The sequence below is a fragment of the Harpia harpyja genome, chromosome 14, assembly GCF_026419915.1.
Source record: "Harpia harpyja isolate bHarHar1 chromosome 14, bHarHar1 primary haplotype, whole genome shotgun sequence".
Classification (NCBI taxonomy): domain Eukaryota; kingdom Metazoa; phylum Chordata; class Aves; order Accipitriformes; family Accipitridae; genus Harpia; species Harpia harpyja.
The window spans coordinates 15,341,051-15,365,086 of record NC_068953.1 but is presented as its reverse complement, the minus strand read 5'-3'; the positions used below and the strand labels follow the sequence as shown (position 1 = coordinate 15,365,086).

Below are 24,036 nucleotides of genomic sequence, written 5' to 3'. Positions count from 1 at the left end.
GTTTTGAAGAGCAACGAGTGGACATGAGGCAGCAGTGTGTCCTTACACCAAAGAAGGCCAACGGCATGCTTTGCTGGATTAGCAGGAGTACAGCTGTCAGGCTGAGGGATTTGGTTCTTTCTCTCTTTTCACCTCTTGTGAGACTGCACCTGAAGTACTGCTGTCCTGTCCTGGGCTCCCTAGTGCAAGAAGGGTGTGGATGTAGTGGGTGTAAGCCCATTAAGGGCAGTGGAGGTGGATGAGGGCTGGAGCACACGACCTTGGAGGAGAAGCTGAGAGAGCAGGGCTTGTTCAGATCAGAAGCTGTGGGGAGTTGAGACCTTAATGCTGTTCAACCACCTAAATGGGAGGTTACAGAGAAGACGGAGACAGACTGTCCTCTGTGGCGTGTGGTGATAGGATGAGAGTCCAACAGACACAAGTTGCAGCATGGGAAATTCCAATTAGCTAGGAGGAACAAATTTTTCACCATGAATGTGCCAGATATTGGAACAGGGGCCCAGAGAAGTTGCGAAATCTCCTTTCTTGGAGGTATTCAAAACTTGACTGGACAAACCCTAGCAAGCTGATCCAAGTTGGCCCTGCTGGGGTGTTGGGAAAGAAGCCTCCAGAGGTTCCTTCCAACCTAAATCATGCTATGATGCTGTTTTAGAATCAAGAGCTGTTTGCAATATAGGCAGGATCTTTTTAACAGTGACAGTTGCACTGTTCCAGTTAAATACTAAGAGGCAGTATGTCAGTTTTTTTGCCTTGGCAGACAAGGTGGAACAAGATCAACCTGCTTGTTTCTGGAAGCCTTTTGTATGTGGGAGTAATGTTGTTTTTAGCAGTTGGTATTCTCAGTACAGAATGCAGCATCAAGATGGTTTAGCAGAGAATTTATGGCTAATCAGTGGCTTTGTCTGGCCCATAATAAGGTTTTGTCTCACTCACAATTGCTTTCCTCAGTTGAAAGAATCCTGTTTCAAATGCCTGATGTTCCCTAAATATCACATAAAGTCAAGTCACTCTACAGAACGCTGTGCCTTGGAGAAGCAAACACCAGCAGTTGCCAAAGCCACTGGTATTAGGTTGCCCTCCTATGCTTGAGACCGTCTTGCATGCCATATTCCTCGCCATGGGGTAAACAAAGTTCCATGCTGTGTGCACATCTGATGCTTTGCAAGGGTAGTTTGTGGAACAATTGGACCTACTCTGGAGTAGCAAGACATGACCAAGTGGATGTGAAATATCATCTGGGCAGCAGCTTGTGAAAGAAAGCTCTCTGGTCACATTGCTTTCCTTACTGCTTGACAGAGTGATTAATCCACATTTGCTGATCAACAGATCAGGCAGTCCTTTCTTCTTCTTGGTGTCCTAAAGAAAAAGGAGTTTTCCAAAGAGAAAGGGCAGAAGAGCAGAGAAATGAAGCCCTGTGACATGAACATCAGTGATTTGGCATCTTGACTTTTCTGACATGAGTACGTAGATTTGCTGACTAGAGGGTGTCAAGGTGTTTCTCCTAGGTCAGGGCAAGAAAGCCAAATGGAAATAAACCCCTGGACGGAGTTAAGAACTTTCCTGCTGCTGAGTTTCGGGCTACCTGTTGTGCATTTGACACTACTGAATTTAGAATGGGGAATACTGCCTCCCTATGCTCCCTGGCATAATTTTTTTTCCTGAGACTGCAAAGTGGCCAGTTCATTCCTCATTTTTTGACTAACCCTGCTTTTCTGTAGTTGCATGCAGTGGAGATGTAATACTAACACCTTCCATGCCTTTCCAGGGTCACAATGCACCGGCCTGTTTAGCACCACTGTGCTGGGAGGCTCCTCCAGTGCCCCCAACCTCCAGGACTACGCACGCAGCCATGGCAAAAAGTTTGCCAGCAGCCTGACATACAAAGACGGTATGTGTGTTCCCCATGCAGCAGGTGGTTAATTTGTGGACTTTGGTGTCTCAGGATGCTACTGAGGCAAAGGCTTAGACTGCTAAGAAGAATGACAGTTGAATGTGTATATTCGTCGCATCTACAGTAATGCATTTTATCATATCCCAAGAAATTGTGATCCTTGCTAGGACAAGACAGGAGCTGATGTGCAAGGAGTTTTATGCTGATGTATGGTATTGCTGGGGTCTGATTTTGGTCTGACATTTTAATACTACTTGCTGTTGTGGAGGAGGTTTTATTGGTCTAGATATTAAATAGGTTTGTCCTGGTATGGAAATCCAGCACGTCACATCATCTTGCTTACCTTGGTGATCTTGCTGATGCTAAACAAAGCTTTTGTGGAGACAGTAATCCTTGCCCTACAGAAGATGGAGCTGTCCCAAAGGCAGAAAGATATGCTTGGGGGTGGATAAGATGGGTATTAGAGTAAGGTTGGGCACACAGAAGAGTCCAAGGTAGCTGTCAGAAAGCAAATGTAATATGCCTGAAGTGCTTGAGGTAAGTGGGATACTTGGATGAAATACTGCAAAAGGACCAGAAAGTCCAGTTATTGTGCAGTTCTGCAGGAACTGTCTTAAAGTTCAGCAAGACGATCTGGTAAAATGTATTTGGGTCATTAGTATAAATGTTGCCTGATGCACATGGGTGAAGGGGTGTTGCCAGCTGCGGATTGTTCTGCAGTTTGTACTAGTGCATTATATGCATTGAGAAGCAGGGACTGTGTTGTTACTTTCAAGGAAATTGGAGGACAGGGAAAGACTGAGATATCCTGGAGGAGTTGGAGGGGTGTAATGCACAAGTGCAAGTGTCTGTTGTGATTCCTATAAGAAAGGCACTCAAACTCTGTAAGTACTGATTAACATACCATTTGTTGGAACGCTGAGTTGAGCAGCATTGAACAAACCACTCCGTGGATAGGATCTGCACAGCATGCCGTGCCCTAATTGGAAATCCACCCAATGTTACACAACTTGGGCTTCCCAGCATCTGAATGGATGTAGGATTACCTGTCCTCTCTTTTACTTTTTTGTGTTAGTTCTAACAAACGGTATTTTAATCAATACTTTAGAGAGCCTGAGTGCCTTTCTTATTGGGATCATAACGGACACTAGCACTGGTGGATTACAAGGTGGGGAAATTATTAAGGCAGTAATTTGGGGCCTTTGGGGAAAACAGGAGGTTGATTCATTTAGATTTTTGTCCAGTTTTAAGGCAAGGAGAATGGCCTAGCAAATCAGGGTGGAAAGATGCTATCCAATTCTCAGACCTATTGGAACCTCATGAATGCTGTTGTATTGAGACCATTATGTATACTGGCTTTCTGTGCTGCTTTTCACTGTGTAAGAGAAAACTGTGTTGCTTCTTACCTCTTCAGGCAGCTCCCTAGCGCACAACAGGCTGTGAGTGATAGAGACAGGGAGGGTGAACTGGGAGGATTTTAAACCCTGCTGTACCACTCTGAGCTGCTCAAGGCAGCAAGTGCTGGGTACTCATAGGTCCCAGAATAAGCTCATGGTGTTTGGCACAAGACTGGGGCATGAATACCAGGAAAGCCACTGAAAAGGCCAGCAAGGGCTCTGGCTGCTTTTCTTCCATAACTCTGTAAGCAGTGTGAATCCAAGGCAGCACTAATTCTCAGGGAAAAGCATCAAAGACTGCTTGCTCTGTACCCAGCTGGGAACAGAACAGATTCTGCTCAGTCCTGGTGCTGTGCTGCCTTTCTCTGTAGGCTGTGTAGTAGGAGCGTGCTGGCAGCTGGCTACTCGCATTCAAGGTCCAGAGCCGAGTCCTGCTGCATTAGCCTAAATTCATTGACAAGGTCTCTGCGTGCTGAGACGCAGTTGTACCCTCAAGTACTTAAAAGGCAGACTTATTTAAACTAGTGTGTGACTAACACAGCCCAGAATTATTCATCTTGATGTTACACTTCTTTTCTCATGTTTCTTAGTGTGCTATGGCACCCTGTGCTACCAGCGCCTTGCTGCAATAAGAGCAATTGTGAGGAAGAAGTGGGGGGCTTGGAAAAACAAGTAGGAGGCAGAAGTGTATTTAGCGTCTGGGGAAGGTAGTTTGGAATGTGAAAAAAGCCCTTGATCTGCATGTTCCTGCTTAAATGAGCACCAATGAAATGCTGAACAATGGCATTTAAACCAAACATCACTAGGGCTGAATACAGTAAGTGACACAGCAGCTACAGCAGCCTCTTCAAGTACATTTGTATCAAGGCCTTCTTCACGGTCATTGGGCTAATAAAGTTTAAAAACCTTCAGATTCTGGAGCACATCTTTGCATGAATTCTCTGATATTTTTTCATGGTTGTGGTGCTTCAAGGTATGGCGCATGGCTTATAGCACTTCATCAAAGACTTGCTCAAGTGAAGTTCAAATGGCCCTTATTTGTGAAGCCTTTTTTGCTTGGGGCTGGAAGAGGACTAAGGAACACTTCAGTGGGAAGTTGTGTCCAACCTCAGGTTGAAGGAAGGTCCACTGATGGTTGTGATTTGAAGTTGGCTTGTCTGAAGCCAGGGATCCAGTAAGCTGTGTTGCAGTACCATTTAAAATGATGTGCTGTAAAGGCAAGGGGGAGGTGTGGGGTGGAATGGAGGTGGTTACCAGCTGGCTGACTGCAGCTCCAGGACTTGGACACTTCTAAAGGATAGCATGTGTAGGGAAGATTGTCATGCTCTGTTTGTTGAGTTTAAAGAAAGAAAAACAATTTTTAGGGATGTTATGCTGGCGAAGGAAATTGCAGCAAGTTTGAGAGTTGGTTTAAATATATTATTTGGCCAAGTCAGTGGATGTAGCTAGAGAAGCACAATGGGGGTGTGGAGCATAGATTTATTTGTGTATCTTCTAACCTTGGTGTAGAGGGATAGGCATACAGACTCTGTTGACTAGGTACAACGGACACATGAAACATGAAGGAGAAATAAAAGCATTTTCCAATATTTCCTAAAAGTTCCTAAATAGCAGCAAAAGATATGATTGGCTGGGATCTCACATCAAATCCTACATACAGATGATCTGATCTAGGCCATTCTTTCCCATGATAGCTGAGGAATTTCCAGAGTGGGAATAAACTGAAGTTTTCAGCTTTTTTTTTTTTTGAGACTAATCCATGTCTTTTAAAGCTCATCTGTTTGCACCCTATCAGATGCATAGAATCTGTCCTTGCACTGTCTTTCTGATGTGTGATTTCTATGGGAGAGCTTGGCCTGGCCTGGGATGTGGCCAGGAGAAGCCTGAGGACCACTCTGACAGGAGTATCCCAAAACCTCTTCTGTACTGAAATGCTTTGAGCAACAGAACTGTAGAGGCATGTCTTCATGGGTCTTCTGTTTGTTCCCTAATTAGTTAGTTGCCATACATAGCTCTGTTTAGCTTGCATTAAGAAGATGTTTTGGGCTGCGCTTACCTATGCCAGAGCTCTTCAGTTCCGCTGCAGAACAGTTGTCGTTTTCCTTGGGCAGAGGGCAATCCTGAGAACTATCCTCCTGTGGTGCTGCTGCTTGCTTGGCCATGTGCTCCTGTGGCTGTGAGCATGGCCTAACTGCATCTTGCACTGGCCTGAGCCTGGGTTGCTCTCAGAATGGCTGGAAGTGTGGTGGGAAGGTATGAGATGCTGTCTGTGACTGCGAGAGTGTGGCTGAGGTCTTTGTAGTGTCAGGGGAGGCCCTGGCAGGGCAGTGCAAGGGAAGCGGGGAGCTGGCAGAGTGCTAGGAAGCCAAAAGGTTCAGTCAGACCTACAGGTAGAGCGTGCCCGGGGTGCTACAGCAGTGCCAACAAGAGCATGTGTTATGGGGATCAAGAAGAAGGTGAACCTGAAAGGGTAGTTGCAAGCATATGAAGGTCGGGGGATCCTTAGAAGCAGGCTGTTAACTGAGATGATCTGTTTTTATTTCCTCAGAGCTCTTGTCTATGCCAGCCGTAAAACGATTTTCTGTGTCGTTTGCAAAGCATCCGACTAATGGTACGTTTGCTTCCTTGATTTGACGTTCCCTCACACTTCTAACCCCATGCTCACATTCAGTTCTCTCTGCACATACTCTCCTCTCAGCCTTCTTGTGGTTTTTTTGTGTCTGTGTATCTGGTGTCTAAACATGCTTCACTTTCCCCCATTGTCTTGTTGTGACTAACGTGTCCATTCACCCTCTGTTACTTCTCAGTGGTTCCTCTGCTGTCCCCCAAGACATCTGTGTCCCAGGTGAAAAAGCAAGAGCAGTGGCTCTGTGAATGGACTCCTAACGCAGCCTTTAATTCCACTGCTGACATTAAGGCCTTCTTTCATGCTTCCTTTTGGGGGGGTGGGTGTCGGAGATAGAATACTGTTGGATTTGTGGGGGTGATATCCACTCCATATCCTAAGACCATCAGCAGCTTAGGTCCTCAGTTTCTACAATGCAGATTTGCAGGACCAAAACAAGGATAGCCTTAAGGCTACCCATATGTCACCTGGAAGAGCACAGTCTCTGGTGGGAGAGAAGGAGGTGCTAACAGCGTTCCCTCTGTGCATGGTATTCCTCAGCACAGTCGTTTTAGGAGTACTGGTAACCTCATGGCCTCCTATTTGCAAACTTGTCTGTTAGAGTGGTCCCTTGGTTACTCCAAGCATGGTGATGTTGGTGGGAGTAGGCTCACCTTTTCTGCAGATGTTATCCTGGGAATGGTGTCTCTCCAGAGCTTTCACTCGTCTGCTGTTGGTGAACAATGCTGCCATGGGCCTGCCGCCTTCCTGAGGTAGGAGGGGATCGGCACCATGCCACCCAGGGTGACGTAACCTGCTTCACGCCTGTCATGCTCGTAGCTATGAAAAGGCTTGGTAAAGAATGTCTGACGGTGCTTCTGTTGACTCTATCTCTGCTTCATATTGCTACTAATCTGACACCTGAACTGTGAGTCTTTTGATGTTAAAGACCACTAGCTCTGTTGTAGCAGATACCTTGAACTAGTGTTTATTATCCAAGTCTTGCACAGAAACTTTTGAAAAGGTTTGTTTCACAGCACCACTCCTACCTCATGGCTCCTGCTGTTGAGATGAGTTATAACCAAAGCAGGTCGCTGAAAGATAAAAGGTTAAGTATTTCTGTCTTATGTGATCAAGGCTGCTTCTGCAATCTCGTTGCTTAGTAAATGTGAAGATATTCTGCTCTGCGTGATCTGGAAGATTAAAGAAGTTCAGAAGACTGTTATGAAGACCAGAGTTTTGGGAAAGATGAAAGGGGAAAGGGCAGCTAAATGTGGCTTTATCATTTCAAATAACTGAAGGGAACCTATTTTCTGTGTTTGCTTGGTTTTGTTTTTCCCCGAGTGACCAACTGCTCAATTTGTTTGTATGTCTGGATACCATCTGAGCTCACGTGGTGTATGTCACCAGGATGTGTTGTTCTATCTTGCCAGCAAAACTTGTACCAAGCACCGGTCTTTCCTAAGCCACACTGTAAAGCAACTGCCCCTGCCTCAAATACAATAAAGCGAAACTGGGCATCAGGTTTTTCCCAAGAACCCAATGAACATTTCTAACAGCAAAGTATTCCTTAATCAAGAAAACAAAGACAGAGGTCCAGCAGGTGTGAGATTGAAGTTAGGCATATTTGGTCGAGGCTTGGCACTGGTTTTAGCAGGAAGGATGTTTAGCCACATGAACCACTTGCCTGACGATGCAAAAGCTATTCACAGCTCTGAATCTGGATTTTGTTTCTGAAGAGCTGCCTCTGTGTGGTGAAATGGGATGGGTGAACCAGAGCAGTGGCCAAGCACAGTGTCAGGCCAGATGGTTTATGCCGCGGTCTCATGAATCTTGGGAGCGTGACATGAGTCCTGAGGCTGTATGCGTGGAGGAGGAGACATGCCTGCATGCTAGTGTCTTGTCTGCCATGCAAGGATATCACAGAAGATTGCACAGGGCTGTTCTGAGAGTCTAGAGAGGGAAGGTCAGCACTTCTGTGCTCCCTCTGTTCTTCCACACTCTAAGCACTATGCTCTGAGTCAAACCCTGCTGTCCCCCAGTGTCCCTTTCACAGCTTCCAGTCGTTTGATGCTGGGCCGTTTGCTCTCTTCCATGTGCTGAGGTGGCTGGCTGCATTTGGATGCAGGACTTGAACGCTCTGTTGGCAGTCTGGATTTCTTGTCTCAGCTGGGGGAGGGCGAGTGTGGGCCTGACCTTCTTATCTAGCCAAACCTGAACTGTATTGGACTTGGAACGTGTCCTAAAATTTATTCGCTTGTCAGACTTTCACTTACAAAGATGAAAGCTCACTGCTCAGGGACTGCCCCTGCAGTGCAGCTGCATTTGGCAAAGGCTGGGCCGGGTGGGAGGCTGGCCTGCTGCAATGTGACTGGGGGTATGTAGATCTAAGGGTATTCCTGATGTGCTTGTGGTGGGAGGGATTGGGCTTCAGTGTGTGGTGTGGGTCTTTCCCACCCAGTGGCCCTGGTGCTGGCAGCTCCCTCCTCACATCTCCGCAATTTCTCTATCCCCAGCTGCACCTGCCCCTCTCCTCTCACTCTCTATGGCCCCCTTTCCTCCAGATGCGTTTGAGCACCACCACGTTGCCCAGTTGCTGCGCCGTTTTTCCTCTGACTATGCTACGAGCCGGAACATCTCCCTGGATGCCACTCTAGCCCATCACCTCCAGCAGTGCTCCTACCACCTGCGCCTCTTCAGGAGCTGGCTGATCTCAGGGCAGGATGACTTGGAGTGTCTTTACGGTACTGCACGCTGCAGCTGCCTTGGTTCCGTGCTCTCATAGCTGAGCAGGGACCACTGTCTGCTTGAGAATGCAAAGTATGCTTTGCTTCTAAAAAAGGAAAGCATTTCCCTCACCGCATCCCTTAAATCTCTGGGCTGCTGCTGCAGCAAGCTGTGTGGGCTGTTGCACCCGGCAGTTTGGGAGCCTTAGGCGGTAGCCTTTCCACATGGAGCCAGTGCTCTTCGTGTGGCTGTAACTGTGCTCTTTCCATCTTTGGCAATTATTTTTTGCCTCCTTCCTTTAGCTAGGATAAGCCCTTAAGCTTCCTTCAGGTTAGATGCTGAGTTCCTACCGGTGTGATGCCCTGCTGACATGATACCCCTGTGCAGGTCTCAGTGGGGTGCTGCAAGGTGTCCCACTATTAATGGAGGAACCAAAGTGAATAGTAAGAATATGGGAAGAAAGAAGATTAAGGAGGTGCTGCAGCTGGTCATGTGCAGAGTGAACTTGCTGTGGAATTTTGGGGAAGTGAGTGCTTGTGGGATTGTGTTGTTTCTAGAGACACCAAGTTAAGATAGGGTAGAAACTGAGCTTCTGTGTGGCTGCATTGCATGGCATCTGTTCTGCCTCTTAGGACTTTTGTAGTGTGTCTTGTCTCTGGTGGGAAGAGGTAGGCAATTTCAGTATTGAATCTAGATGTTATAAATCAAAACTTGCTACTGTTTCTCTGGTATTTTTCAGCCTCTGGCACAGACGGGAAGTCTGATGCATTGAGGTCTCAGTGCTTCTAAGACGGGTAGAAAGATTCCTCTCTGAGAGAGGCAGCTAGCTAGGGCTTGCTGTTAATATTTACCTTGCACCATAAAACCTGCTTGGTGCATGTGGCTTGCTGAGCTGTGTGGTGTGATGCATGGACCTCCTTTTTCATTCAGACCCATAGGTGGAAGGGGCAGAGACACTATAGCTTTTTATGTAGTGAAGCAACAAGATGAAGTGTTTTCAGAGCCTGGAAAAATGAGAATTTTTCTTACACAGTCTGTTTTTCTTGATATGGCCCTTTCTGTCAAGTAGGCAATTTGGAGATGGCTGTTGCTTTTCATATATAATTAGGACAAGCCTCGGTCTCCTAGCAACAAATACTAACGAGGAGCAAAATTGCTTCAAGGGAAGAGATGCTGGAACACAGCAGACTGCTCCAAAACTAAAGCCGAGCTTCCCCTGCTGCAGATCTCGGCCATCTCCTGTGAGGTCTGGTAGGGAGAGGAAATTAACTCAGTGCTTTGGGCAGTGATACGCCAAACACTGCAGTATGGTGCTGCGTTGTGCAGCCTGCGCTAATGCAGCCAAATGTATGAGTTATGTACCTCAGTGTAGCAGCCTTCCTGTGTGGAAATCAGATCTCTGCAATCAGTGAGTTCTTTCTTGCTGTTTTCTCAGTCTGTCATCAAGCCCGCAGTTAATTAGCATGTTTGGGATTCCTGCTGGGGTTCTTCTCAGAGCAGATGTTTCTCCAGTGTCTGTAGCTAACAGCCCAACTTCCCCTGCCTTGTGAAAACTACATACTCCTATCCTCTCTTTCTTGGTTTTCAACTGTACTTCTATCCACACAAAGAAAACATGAATTAAAAGATAGAATCAGGGAGTTAAAAGTATGCAGTTGGCATCTATAGTTGGAAAGATCAATGGTGGAGCCCTGAAGCAATCTGTCTGGGAACCTGTGCTTATCTGTGTGGTCATAGCTGGGAAAAAGAAGAGTGTGAAGTAAGTTCATGTTCATAATGAATTACAGTGGTACTGAAGCCAAAGGTCAGCTGTGAGGAAACAGAGAATGGTCCTCTGAGAATGAGTGGGCAATAAAACAGCAGGTGATGTTCAGTGTAAATAAATTTAAATGACAAGGGGAAACAGCCTCAAATTCGTATATAAAACGGTGGGCTCTCATCTGACCATCGCTACTTGGGACAATGTGGAAAAGGTAGAAATTTGCAGTCTGGGAGAGATGTTTGTGATAGTGGTCAGAGTGGCCTGGAGAGGGAGTGGTGGGGATCCGCAGTTTAATGTCAGTTCCAGTACAGGAGCTAGGAGGTTTCTAATGGAGTGAGTAGAGGCAGCTTCAGACAGAAGAGATTTTTTCCATGCAGAGTGAAACTCCTCACTGTGGTACACAGGGGTGGTAGGAGCTTAACTGAGTTCAAGGGGAGACTGGAGAATATGGAAGAGACACGTCAGGTTTAGAGCAGTTCTGAGCCGCAGGTCACTGGAGTTTGGGGGACTGCCTGGGGGAAGAGTCACTACGTGCTGTCTAGTCTCATACCCCTTCATTTGTAGCCACTTCTGGCACTGTGGCCAGAGAGGTGCTGAACTAGGATAGACCTTACAGCTGACTGTATGTTGTGGTTTAACCCCAGCTGACAACTAAGCACCACACAGCCGCTCGCTCACTCCCCCACCCAGTGGGTTGAGGTAAAGACAGTTGAATAGGACAGAAAAGGAAGAAAATAATAATAATGGTAATAGTAATAAAAATTATAATAATAGTAATAGTAAAAGAATTAGAATATAGAAAACAAGTGATGCACAATGCAATTGCTCAGCACTTGCTGATCGATGCCCAGTCATTTTCCGAGCAACAGTCCCTGGCCAGCTTTCCCCCCAGTTTATATGCTGGGCATGATGTCATAAGGTATGGAATATTCCTTTGGTCAGTTTGGGTCAGCTGTTCTGGCTGTGTCCACTGCCAGCTTCTTGTGCACGCCCAGCCTCTGCTGGCAGGGCAGTATGAGAAGCTTAGCAACAACTAAAAACATCAGTGTGTTATCAACATTATTCTCATACTAAATGCAAAACACAACACTATACCAGCTACTAGGAAAATTAACTCTATCCCAGCTGAAACCTGGACACTGTACAGGCTTACATTTAGAAAGGCTGGTTAGCAAAATCCTAGTTCATGCACATACCATGTGTGCATATATAAACACATACAAATATACATGTGGCATATTGGAGTTCTCCCAACAAAATAAGGCTGGAATGACCAAGCGTGTTAGAGAGGAACTTGCTGAGTGTGCTTTCTCCCATGCCCTTCAGAATCTGTGCTGGGACTGGGCAAGTGCTTCTTCGCTCCAGAAGAGTTGGCATACAGCCCTTTGGTGTACAGACCTTTCCGGGATGTTGCAGGTACTGTTGGTCTGCCTGTTGCTTTCAGGATCTCCATTAGAAAGGAACAGGCACCCTTTCCACTCCAGTGTAGAGTTCACAACTGGCGAGCTGGGTAGTAGTAACTCAGCAACTTTTGCTAATCACATTGTGTGTCGTAATGTTCAGAACTCTCAGACAAAAATATAATACACAAAAAGGATTGCTTTGGACCAGAAAGACTTCTCACCTGAGTCTTCCTTGGCCTCTGTCTTTGTTGGCTGACAACAGTTTGGCTGCTTTCTACTTGCCAGCCTGCTGCAGCAGCAAGTACGTTCTCTCTTTTAACGAGCCCACTCTGCTAGTAGAGAAGCTTGCCTTATTTGGGACCTCAGCTCAATCTTAGTAAAGCTGAGGAACGTGCTATTTGGACTACTTGAAGACTGCTCCTTTGTTGTGCCCACTAGCCAGGAATTCTGCTGGCTCCCAGGTGATCTGCTGAATTACCAGCTCTGAGGGATAATCACACCAACACTGATCTCATTCTGGGGGTAGCATGTGTTCCATATAAACTCAACTTTCCCAACTCATATTACACAGTAAGCTTTCTTCGTGTCTCTATGGAGCATACATAGAATTTAGGAAACTTTATGTTACCTTGATTCATATTAGATGTTTCCTCTTAATGAAATGGTATTGATTTCCTCTTGAGGGTTTAGACTGGGACATCTCCTGCAGTAATCAAGATGCAAATGAATTCAAGGTCTTGTTTTCTCCCTTGTTCTTCCTTTCTCCCAGTATAAAAATCTGCTTATTTTAGTTCTGCTGCTAACACTTTTGGTTGAATTTTCTTTCAGACCTGAGGGTGACTGAAGGAAATACAGCTAAATGGATGAAAGTACCTGTTACATCTGCAGTGAAAGAGCAGTAGGGTAACACAGCATATAGGGTTCACTCAGAGATCTGTAATGTATTTCCTTGGCGTTTAAGCCATGTAATCATAAAGCAGGTGTTGGCTATATCAGAATTCATCATTGTGTAGTCCAGGTAAAAAGGTGGCACTTCTTGACTCTTTGAGGTCATCTGCTAAGAGGTAGTTGTTCACAAGAGTTGTATCTGTGTGTTCCTACTGCCTGCTGGAGTCTCCTAGAAATCTGGGATTCTCTGGTTTTGATGGAAGATGTGAGACAGGTGCAGGTCACCATTTGCTTTATATGGTATAGTGTGCTAGATGATCTCTGCAAAAAGGTCCTTATACCCAAATCACCTTCTTAATACTCTTATGAAGTGTTGTGTGTCAGTACTAGGCAGCTCTGAAACAGTCTTACTCTAAGGGGACAGTCACTCCCTCCTTGAACTTCTTCATAAACTGTGATTACACCAAGTAGACTCTGACAGTGTGCACATGTAAGAACGTGAAGCTCTGGGGAGAGAAGAGCTCAAACTGGAACATAGTAAACTCAGCTGTAACGTGAGTGGGCCTTCAGCTTTGGCATCAGCATGCCTGGGGGAGTCAAAACAGGACTTGTAATCCTCTAGCTGGATTGTACCTCTGGTGGTCTCACCTGCAGAATGGCTCTTCAGGCAGTACCATTCTCTCTGCTGCTGTGTCAGGATGCTACTGCATTGTTGATTCAGAGTGGAGATTCCCCATACCTGCTCCCCTACATCACACGCAGTCTCCCTGGACAAACAAAATAATACATACTCAGCAGACTGCTCTGCCTTGTGTATCTTAAGGTTTTTCCCATAACCAAATCTTGTTTTCTTTGTTCTAACAGATGGTTTCTTCCTATTTTACTGAACAAAAATTTTGGAGACATAACCATGCTGTACTCCTTGCCTGGGGAAGATTACAGTTGATTTTGGGATTAATTTTTAGCTATTCTGGTCTGCAGACCCCCACCACGTGCCTCTCCCTGCAGGGTGGGCCGAACTCTGGAGGAAGCAGATTGCCCTCTGCATCCCTAATGCAGCTAGTGTAGTCAAACCTGAATGAAATGAAAAATGAAACTTGTTCCTTTCTGGGCTGCTGTTTGACTTTGGTACAAAATGAATGGAACTCTGTCTAATTTCTTGTGCCGTTGTCTGCATCACAGACTCCTGCCCTGCAGGCCCCAGGAAAAGAGTTTCGGGAAGCATCAGCAGTAGCCGAGCAGTCAGCACTGGGTGACTGTCAGGCTGGAAAGGTTCCCGTCGTTTGCACTCATGCTTTATTTTTGTTGTCCCTTCCCAAAGACCTCAGTTCTTTGCTAAATGTGTGTGGTACAGCAGTGGTCAGAGCCTTCACTGGGGACTCTGGCTGCTGCTATGATACACATAAGGATTACAGTCTCTAGCGGTAACTTGGCTTGGGCTCTGCTGTGGTGGCATGAAACTGCTGTTGTTGGCCTCTCCCCAGCAGCTAAGCAGGTCAAGGGAGGTGTGGAGGGAAATGGGCTGCCATACACAAATGAGAGGGATTCCTTGAAAATAGTAGTGCTTCACATTGAGAAGGAAAACTTTTGCCTTTTTCTCTACTTGCTTGAGACCTGTTAAGTGACATAGTGCTGAGCAGAGCTGTGCGAGCAGGCATTTGGCACTTTGGGGATATAGGTGTATCATTTCACATCGGTAGCATTGTCAGTGTCTCATGTTTCCTTTAATGCTGGACCTTCCATTTCCTCTTTTTATTAGAGGAGTGCCCAAGCACTCAGATCCCCATCAGTGCCTCCAGTGTATCTTCTAACTACGTTGCTTTGCCCTATGTTATATTCAAACTTCTTCCCTTTTTCTTTGGGGATCCCAATAGCTGAGCCAACTTTGGCTCCTCTTAGACTAGATTCTGTTGTGAAATGACATTAGCCTCATACTATGCTGTTTCACAACCACCTCCACATGGTTGTTCGTTAAGTCTTGCTCTCACCCTTTTCCTTTAGCTTTGTCTCCCAGAATGCATATGAGAAGATAATGAACAGATACTCTGCCTTATTCAGCACTTCCACTCTAAGGACTTCTCAGCAAGGGACAGAAGAGTATGGTATTTTTCCTGTGTCTTACAATCCTTCATGCTAGCCAAGGATTTGTTATCCTTCATGTCTTGAACTGATGTTTGTAGGCCCTTTGTGGCACAGGTAACCTCTCTGGACTGTCTGAAGGGTTCTTTATCTCCAGTAGCTGTTATGGCAGTGAATGTCTCTGCAGCACTGCAAACTGGTGATGATCTGGTCTGCAGCCTCCTCATATTGCTTGTGGATTCACTCTAAATACCTTCTGCTGGCTCATGCTCCTTGGCTTTTGCAGACCTGGGTTAGGTGAGTGGATTGGAGCAGACTGTCCTGGAGGTGATTGGAACAATGACTATACTTAGCAGACAGACCAGGTGCTCTAGGTCTTCTCCTTAGGTGCTGTCAAGCTGCCCGGATCAATTTTAGCCTGTCAGTGTGCTGGGCAGCAATCCTGACACAGTAGTGCAGCAAGAACTGTTGTACGTTTTGCATTTCAAAGTAATTTTCCTTCTCTGTAGGAACAAACCCAATTCCTTCCCAGGGTCTTTTTCAGCTCCTTGGAGGGAGCTAGGGAGTCACAGAATGGGAAGCCTAAGCTTAAGAAGTTTAGAGGCCTTTAAACTCAAGTGGCACAGAGCAGGAGGAGGCCTCGTTCCCATATGTCCAGAGACTCATTTGTTTTTTCCTTCCTCCTCTGACAGTTTCAGGTTGGCTTGGTTCCACAAAATATTGCCAAGAAGCTTGGATGAAGAGGAAGATGGTTTGCTGTAATACTACACTGGCTTGAGTAGCAAAGAATTTATTGTGAATGGTTGTGATGCACCTTAGCTCTGACCAAGTGTCTGTTAAATGTTGAAATACCTATTTCTACTAATTCTGGGTTTGCTGGCAGTCAAGTCTCGTTAAGCGGACAAATAATTCAAACTATTGTCTAGCCCTTCCTTGGGGTGCAGTCTGTCAGCCGTACACTGGAGGGTATACTGTGAGAGAGAGAGGTTCTGCCGCTCCCTGCACTTGTAGCAGTGTGCACTACCTCGCTGATGGGGACAAGGTGGACTGTGTCCCAGGCTGGGGTGTCACTAGTGGTGGGGGTCCTTTTATGGAAATTCTGTTGACTTCACTCAAATTCTGTTTAGCTTCTGCAAAGTGTAGGCACTGTGCCAAGTTCTCCATCATAACCATATATTTTAGCAAAAGGGTCACAGGCTTTGCAGCAAACATGGCTGCTGCTAGATACATTTCCTCCTCTTCCCCCTCCTTCTGCGTGTGCCCGGACGCTTGCTTTCAGGTCTGTTATTGCATGTGATTGCCTAGTGGCGATTTTCTTGGCCTAGAAAAGGTGACCTTAGGCCTGAGTGTGCCTGTTGTTTGATTCCCAGACTGCCCAGCTCCTTCAGCCATGAGTGGTCCTGCATGGATTTAGGTTGCAGTTTGCTCTATTCATTTTCTGATTGGGTTTCTTTCCAGGTTTTGAAGGCTGTTCCATGGTTCCCACCATTTATCCCCTGGAGACCCTGCACAACTCCCTCTCTTTGCGACAGGTCAATGAGTTCCTGACGGCTGTGTGCAGGAGTTGCAGCGAATCGCATGTCCAGTCTACCGCAGGTACTGGTGAGGTGGGCTTGTCTCTGGGTAAGCCAGAACAGAGTCAAGGCAAGAACTTTTGGTCTTTTACATTATCAGGACAGATCAGCCTGACAGGACTGGCAATAAGTGCAGTCTCTGAAATCTATTCCAGGGTGTTCTAGCCCAGGAGTGAGCTATGGGATCTAGCTCAGAGCCATCCTAAGCCACTTGAGAGATAAGTAATTGGTCAGGTCTGTCTGTAGCTGGTAAGTATGGTGACGTGGTTACAAACTCCAGTTTGGGAAATCTTAGCCTCAGATTCCTAGGAGCTGATGGACAGGCATGGCTCTGAATTTGCATTGTTCTTGAGCTCTTCCCGGAGTGCCTGCTCATGGCTGCTGGGCTATAAGCCATTCCTTTATTTCTGTCTGAATATTACTGATCTGTGTATTTTTTTTTCTTGAAGCTTTGTTTGATTCAATGATTGGCAGCCAGATACCAGGAGACCCCTTTATGTCCCAGAGAATCCTGTCATCATCCTCTTTGCCATTGCGCCAGCGTTCGGATAAGCCCCCTTGGTGTGAGTGTGCTCCTTTCTTGATCAGGGGTGAATGTGATGGTGAGGGAGGGAATTAAAGAGTGCTAAATGGTGGAAGCCAAGTATTCGTGCTTAGGGTTTCTATGCTCTGCCCTTGAAGGAAGAGAAACGGAAAGGGGAAATAGGTAAAAGGGAAAGTAGTCATTTGCCCTGTGAAAAAGCTTCCAAAGAAAGATGCAAAAAGGGACTCTCTGTAGTGTGGGGACATCTGCTGTAGGATGGATGTTGTCTCTCCAGACATCCTCGGCTTTGTGCACTAGGACATGGAGGGCCTGAATGCACTTCATTTTCATCTCAAGTTTTGTGATTCTCCATGACACATGGCCAACTCAGTGTTGGCATGTGGAAATGCCTTCTTTTCCTAACCAACCACGTACATGCCTCACCCAGAGCTCCATATAGGACAGCCAATCATTTAGTTCTTCACTTACAGGCTTTTCTGCAGCTGCTGGGCCTCACTTGTAGTCTCTGCAGAGCTGATGACTGCTGTTAGTCCCCTTTGCAGATCTGACTTGAACTCAAAGGGGAGAGGGTTAGCCAACAGTTGCACAGCAAGTGCCTTAATAACACAAGTCAAGGTTGCCACTTAAAAAGCAGTCCTACTCTTCTCCTGGCTGTACACTCCTTGTGCCAGGAGTAGTGTGTGTTTGTGTAGGCAGCAAGATCAGGGAACCGATTTGACTGAAAACAGTTGTTTAATGCTCTCACCTTTACTGGATTAGATATAATCTAGATCTGTTCTCTAGTTTTGCTCATTGTACATATAAGGCAAGAATAAGCATTAGTGGAGAAGCAATATTTCTTCTTCCAGTGGTGACTCTAGCTCAACATTCAGGGCTTGTGTGTATCAGGAACCAAGAGGAGCAAAGTTGAAGCTGAGAGTGTTCCATAATAATGAGGGATGAAAGAAACTGCTTTTCTGCTCAAAACCCAATATCACACTTCCCATTTCGCTCTGTAGTGACAACAGAATTCACTCTTGGCTATATGCCAACATAGCACTGTATGACAAGATGTAATTGTGGTGTTTGTGCTTGGGTTTTCATCAGCTGAGCTGCCAGAAACACACCTAAGAGCAGCTGCACGCCCCTGCCAGGTTGCATGACATATAGACGACCCTCACCTATTGGTTGTAGAACTGTGGGACTGTGACAGCTTGGGTCTGCCCAGGCTTTGGGATGGGGAAATATCAACTAAATGTTTAAGATTTTTCTTCCTCTTTGCAGACAGCAGTGGCCCCTCCAGTACTGTCTCCAGTGCAGGCCCATCCTCCCCAACATCTGTGGACAACTGCACTCGTTTCAGCTTCACTGAGAAACTTTCCATCAGTCCCCCCAAAAGTGAGGAGCAGCTGACTAGCCAGTCCCCTGAGCAAGAAGAGAGACAGCCTCCAGGCAGAGGGCTTGATGTGGAGGTGGGCATGTCTGGGTTATCGGTGGTGGAGCTAAGTGCCCCAGAGACCCTGACCTGGAATAAGGGGCCAGAGCCAGGCAAGGTCCTGGAACTCTGCAAGAAGGAGCTGGTGGAGGAGAACTCTAACCCAGAGGAGAAGAGCAGGGTGGACCTGGATGAAGAAGAATCAGCTGGGGAAATGTTAGAGCCAAGTAACACAGGGAACCCAAAGTGTGGTGCAGTGTCTGATATAAGGCTGGCTGGGGAGAGAGAGAAGCCAGGTGAGGGGTATATAGGGGGAGTGACTGGCCTGGATCAGTCAGGGCTGTCCAAGGAGATCTTGGTGCCCCGTGAAGAGGAGCTGCTGGGAGAGGTGTTGGACCCAGAGCATATGGGCGAGGAGCTGCTGGGGGACAGTGCTCTGTCAGGCCAGCTTCTGACTGGTCACCTGCAGCAGGTGCAGCCACTGCCTCCTGAGAAAAGCATGGAGGAGCTGCAGCCGCTGTGTTGGGAGGATCAGCAGAATTAGTGGCTCACTGGACAGCACACTGCAAGCGCTTCTAGCCTGGAGGCAGCCCAGCTTCCTGCACAGCACCTCATGCAGCTGGCTGTCCACAGCACAGAACAAGCCATGTCCCAAGGCCACAGGACTCTGGGGTGTGGAAGAGTCTGCTCTGCTCCTCCACAAGCCAGCTCTTTGCCATTCGGCAAGAGACAATGCCCCATCTGCCTTGTTAAATTAATAACAAATGCAGTCTTGGTACTGGCATGGCACCTCCATGGAGCAGGGACATAGGGCTGCATTGGTGTCCCAAGGGCTGTATGCTCACTGGGACAGCAGAGTTAGAGGACTGGTATGGCCAAGGCTTTTGGGGTGGTAAATCCAAAGCGGACAGATGCTCCCTTGAGATTTTTTTGGCCCATAGCCTTCAGAGGAAGGTATTCTGGGCCCAAAGTAATTGGATCCATCACAACCACCAACCTCCTCTCTGCTCCTTCCTTCTTCCTCTCTCAATTCCCACCACTGGCCACCAAGAACAGGTCCAGAGTCCATGGCAGGAAGACTAGGAGAAGCAGAAAGCACTCTGAATGAGTGTGGGAAGGACAGTAATGAGGGGATCAGGTTCAAGACTGCCACATGCAAGAAAACATCTCTTTGATGTGGACTTGGATGTTTTCCTGCTGGGCTGGGGCAGGCAGGCAGGAGTCTGGGGATCCAGCCTGAGAGAGGTGGGCAGGGAGGACACACACGGGTTTTATTCTAGTCCCCAAGGGTCAGGCAGGGTACAGCTCTGAAGTCTTGGTGACAGAAATTAAAAGAAACTGCTATTTGAACAAATCAGGATTATTAGAAACCAATAAGGAGAAATCTTTATTATATATAAAATGAAAAGTATTTAATACATATTTATGTAAATGACTTGTGAGCACAAGCCTGAGGGCAAGATTGACACGGGTGTCCCTGTCGCATCCTGAGTGCAGGCCAGGGCTGTGCCTCCTGCGCCTCCTGTATTTATGGACAAGTCTGCGTGTTTGTCTGTAGCTAGGATCTGTGTTTTTGTGAAGCTGTGCCCAAAGATCTCCACGCTGTGTTGTGATGATGTGTATTCACAGTAAATCTATGCTGTGGGTCTGGTGTCTCTCTGTCTCTGTTGCTGACTTGCGCAGCAGTGTGTGTGTGCCAGAGCTTGCATGTGCCCAGGACAGCAAGCCCTGCTTGTTTGCTGCTGTCCTGGAAGAGGAACTGTGGCTGAAAGTCACACTGAAGTGAGTGCACAGACACGGGGCTTTGCTCAAGAAGGCCAGACATCTCTTTTTTTCCTCCGCAGAAGAACTGGTCATACTGGGGAAATGGTCCTGGCTTCCCAGGTCCCAGGGTGGTTTGCAGTAGAATGAAGATGCTGGGGCAGCATGTTCGGCTCCTTTCACTTGGTCCACACCTTCTCATCAGTTCCAAGCACATCCTGGGTACTGTGTCCTCCTCCTCATGCCTGATAATCCCTAGCTGCCAGTTTGGGTATTTAAGAAAGGTCATGTTTACTTGCACTTGAAATGCAGCAGTCGTACAGCTGCCTCGAGTGCAGCACTGTGCTAGGAGGAAGCCTGTCCCCCCTCTTCCTCAGGGCTGCGCTAGCCTGCTCTCCTGAGGATGTGTGCCGGTGTCTGGGAGAAGGGTCTGCCTTGTGCTGTAAGGAAGCTCTCTGGCTTTCATTGGCAACCCTGCATTAAAGACCTGGAAGAACAGATACCCTGGCTGGTGCCTGTCAGGCCGAGGCCATGGGCCTGCAGCCCTCCCCTGCCCCGAGAGCCAGCTGCAGGAATGCGGGAGGCTGAGCGGCACTAGATCCCGCTTGCGCCCCTCAGGCAATGCCCATGTCCCTGATCCCACCATCCTGCCCACACCCTGCCAGGGTCAGTAGTACGTGGCACCTGCCACCACTAGCACCGCTGCTCCAGCAGCAGGGTCCCTGCCGGACACAAGAGCTGCGTCTCCTGCCAGGATTTGTGCGTTTCTGTCTGGGGGAGGCAGTGCCCACCTCTGCACCCATGGAGCAGAGACCGTGGCCCAGGCCTGGGCAGGGTCGTTGCCCCGATGGACCCAGCATCACCTGCCGCAAGGTGTCATTGCTGAGAGGGGCACGGCTCCTTCAGTGGTGGCACGAGCAAGTCACAGAGCAGGGTCTTGTGGGGTGAGGGCCTGTCTTTCAGGTGCTCGCCCCCACACAGGGGGGAGCTCATCGCTTCTAGGGCCCTGGAGCCTGCTGGTGGGATGGCTTTACTGTGTACAAATGCCCGGCAGATCTCCTGCCTGTCTGCTCCCCCTGTGCTGCAAGAAAATGGCCAGGGGCTGCTCTCAGTGCCAGCTGCCCTCCTGCCATACTGCCAAGCAGGGCAGGAGGCAGACTGGACTCTGTGTGCCAGGGGAGCCCAGAGGGCACGTTGTAGTTGGAAGCCCTTATGCCCACAGAAAGCAGCTACTGGCTGCAGTGTCCTTGTGCTTCCATGGCTTAGCAGGGCAGCACAATGCTGTGGGAGCACTGCCCAAGAGCTGCTGCTGCAGGATGTGCCACGTCATCTGAGTACAAAAGTGGCCTTTCTTGTGAGGCTCTGAAGGCCATGTTCTGCAAGAAGGGATGGCTGAGTGCTGCAGTACTTGAATTCCTGGGCAGACTGCTGCCACTCACAAGAACCACTGTTATTTATAATGTTCCCAATCTTCAGCCCATTTCTTCACCTGGAAATGAAAAGGGAATGATGCTTGGGAAGCAGCTAGCAGCTGTGGCTCTACAGCTCAGTAAGAGATCAGGCCCAGGAGACAGGCTGGAAGGGTTTTTGTTGTGTTGAAAAATACAAACTTCCATATCCCTAAATTGAGAATATTTCTACAAATTCTAAGTAGTGTCTAATTTTGGCTTCTGAATATATCTTTTGGTTGCTGGAGTCCTCCTCTAGCCATAAATTATCTGGCTGCATTGCTACTTTGCATACTGGTAATTCTGTGAAGTTTTGTTCTCTATATAGTTTGTAGGATCAGAGGGCTTCCTGATACAGGGCAGAGTAACAGGGAGACAGCCTGGTCACTTGTGTCCTGTAGTGCTTGTGCTGCAGAAGTAAATGGCCTGAACTCAAAGGCAGATACTATCCCACAGCCAAGAAGAAAGCTGGGCTGCCTGCAGTGGTGCAGGAACTGGCTTCTAGTCTATGTCTGCTCTCTTAGATAGGCAGGCCAAGAAGGGACAGTGCCCTTTATTTTAAAAGAGCTGCTTAATAGCTGCCTCTGTCTAGAAGTTTGAGGTCTTTCCTGATGCTCTAACACTTCCAAATGAACACCTGCAGACTGTGTTGTGAAATCTGAGCACTGACTGACTGCTCTTAGGCAGCATCTTTACCACGTTTTTCTTGGCTTAGCAGCAGCAGTGATTAATCACAAAGTCCTTTCCAAACAGAAGGATGGTGTAAGGAAGTGCTGTGAGTCACAGAGGGAAAAAAGAAAAGGACAATTGCACAATTTCTGGATACAATGGTAGGAGCCCCTGTTTTTGGCTTAATCCTGTCAAAGCCAGTTCTGGCTCCTCAAATCTATGCTGATGCATAAGCTGCACTTTCAAATGCTTTTGGGCTGCATAAGTAGTGATATGGACAAATGACTGCTGCGTGGTCCTGCATCTCTGGCTGGGTGTAGCTACAAACTTTGCCTGCAGTAGCTGGGATAGTTTGGATCAGGCTTGTCAAATAGCTGGCAGATGCAGCTAAGCAAAACTCTTTACCTGAATTGTCACTGTGTGCAATGAGAAAGGAGTGTAGAGAAATGGGTCCAGGTCATGTGGCAGAACAGGCAGGAAATACCAACTGTCTATACCAAGTAGCTAGAGTATGGCAATGTCTCCTGTAGGCTGTGGAAAGTGACAGGTCCTCTGTTAGTCAGCATGTATGAGCAAAATCCTTGGAGCTGGAGAAACTGCCAGGTTGTACAGCATATGCAGGCTTTGGGCCTTTACCGTGTCAAGGTCCAGGCAGCCCTGATCGTTTACTTGACCAAACTCAATATTGCTGCTATTGCCTTGGACACTCCTCTGGCTCATCAGTTTGCAAATACTGAAGCAGCTGATAAAGGGAGGGCCAAGTCATTGCCTTACTGGGACTTGTCTTTTTCTTATCTGTTCTTCTGGTTTCTCAGAGCCATGCCATTTCCCCACAAATTGCTAACCCGTATCTCCCCAAGTCCTACGCAGCAAGTGATGGACACAGCTGACCAGTAGAGGACAGCTGGTTTCTGGTTTCTGTCCTTGGTGTGAGAGCTCCATTTCCCCCCTCCTGTGGTCCAGGACTGTTTGCTCCAGTGCTGCCCAGCTGATGCCTGCTCTGTTTGCTGGCCACAGGGGAACAATAGGCCCAGGAATTTGAAGGATTGCTGCTTGCCTCTTGTTTGAGTTGAGAGAAGTCCAATTTGTCGCTGAACTGTAGCCCTGGCAAAGCCAAGGCCTGCTTTGGAGGTCTGAGCTGATCCTGCCAATGGATCATCACTGATGCTTCTATACAGGTCTGATGGGCACTTGAAAGCTTCCCAGCTTCAGCATACTCCTGCTCATTGGTGGAGGAGCATTGCTTCCTCAGGACATGCTTACGTGACTTAGACCACTTCCCTGCATGCTGCTGCTTGTGTTTTCTGCTACAGTAACCTGATTTTGCCTCCCTCCTCCTGCAGAACAGCTTGTAGTAGGTGTGTTCACCACAGCCTGCATGCTCCATCTCAACAGCTGGCTGGGGAGCTCTGCTCTGCAGGATGGTGCTGAAGACTCCCAACACTGTACATGTTTGGAAGATGCATGTATGGTCACAGCCTCACAGTTAACAGGAGCATCGCCATATCTGTATGCTTGTTTAGCTGGAAAGCTGCTGTGGAAACAGTTCCTGGTTTATGCTAACGGTTTGGGGTTCCTCCCCTGTCAGTAACAGCTTTGGCAGCTGCCCTGAGCTCTCTACTACATGCTGCACAAGCTGTGGTTTGCTTTGTGGTCACGATGGCCCCTCTTCTGAGGGTTGTAGCCCAGTACCTGCTTTCCTTTTCCCTTGCACTCAACTGTGTCATTGTGTTTCCTCCTGAGGGCACCCAGGCAGGAGCAGAGCTGACTGGGCATCAGCCTCTCCTGACTGCTATCCGGCACAGGCAGGGCAGAGGGCTGCTGTCCCAGTTTTCTGATGAGTAGCTAAAAGAGCTGAAATAAAGTACTTCCCC

The 24,036-nt window shown here is 47.6% G+C and overlaps 1 protein-coding gene across 12 annotated transcripts in view; it reads left to right on the top strand.

The window, feature by feature from the left end:
- Nucleotides 1–19,931, top strand: part of PPIP5K1 (diphosphoinositol pentakisphosphate kinase 1) — a 52,252-nt gene extending 32,321 nt beyond the window's left edge. For 4 of the 12 annotated variants that reach the window (XM_052808974.1, XM_052808976.1, XM_052808973.1 and 1 more), the window contains exons 27-32: nt 1,766–1,888; nt 5,837–5,899; nt 8,410–8,637; nt 16,211–16,348; nt 16,776–16,889; nt 18,134–19,931. In XM_052808974.1, the coding sequence (XP_052664934.1) occupies nt 1,766–1,888; nt 5,837–5,899; nt 8,410–8,637; nt 16,211–16,348; nt 16,776–16,889; nt 18,134–18,828 (1,361 nt within the window). In that variant the 3' untranslated portion in view covers nt 18,829–19,931. The remainder of the gene's footprint in view (nt 1–1,765; nt 1,889–5,836; nt 5,900–8,409; nt 8,638–16,210; nt 16,349–16,775; nt 16,890–18,133) is intronic. The other 8 variants (XM_052808980.1, XM_052808985.1, XM_052808977.1 and 5 more) reach the window with 7 other exon arrangements.
- The last annotated feature ends 4,105 nt before the right edge of the window (nt 19,932–24,036 follow it).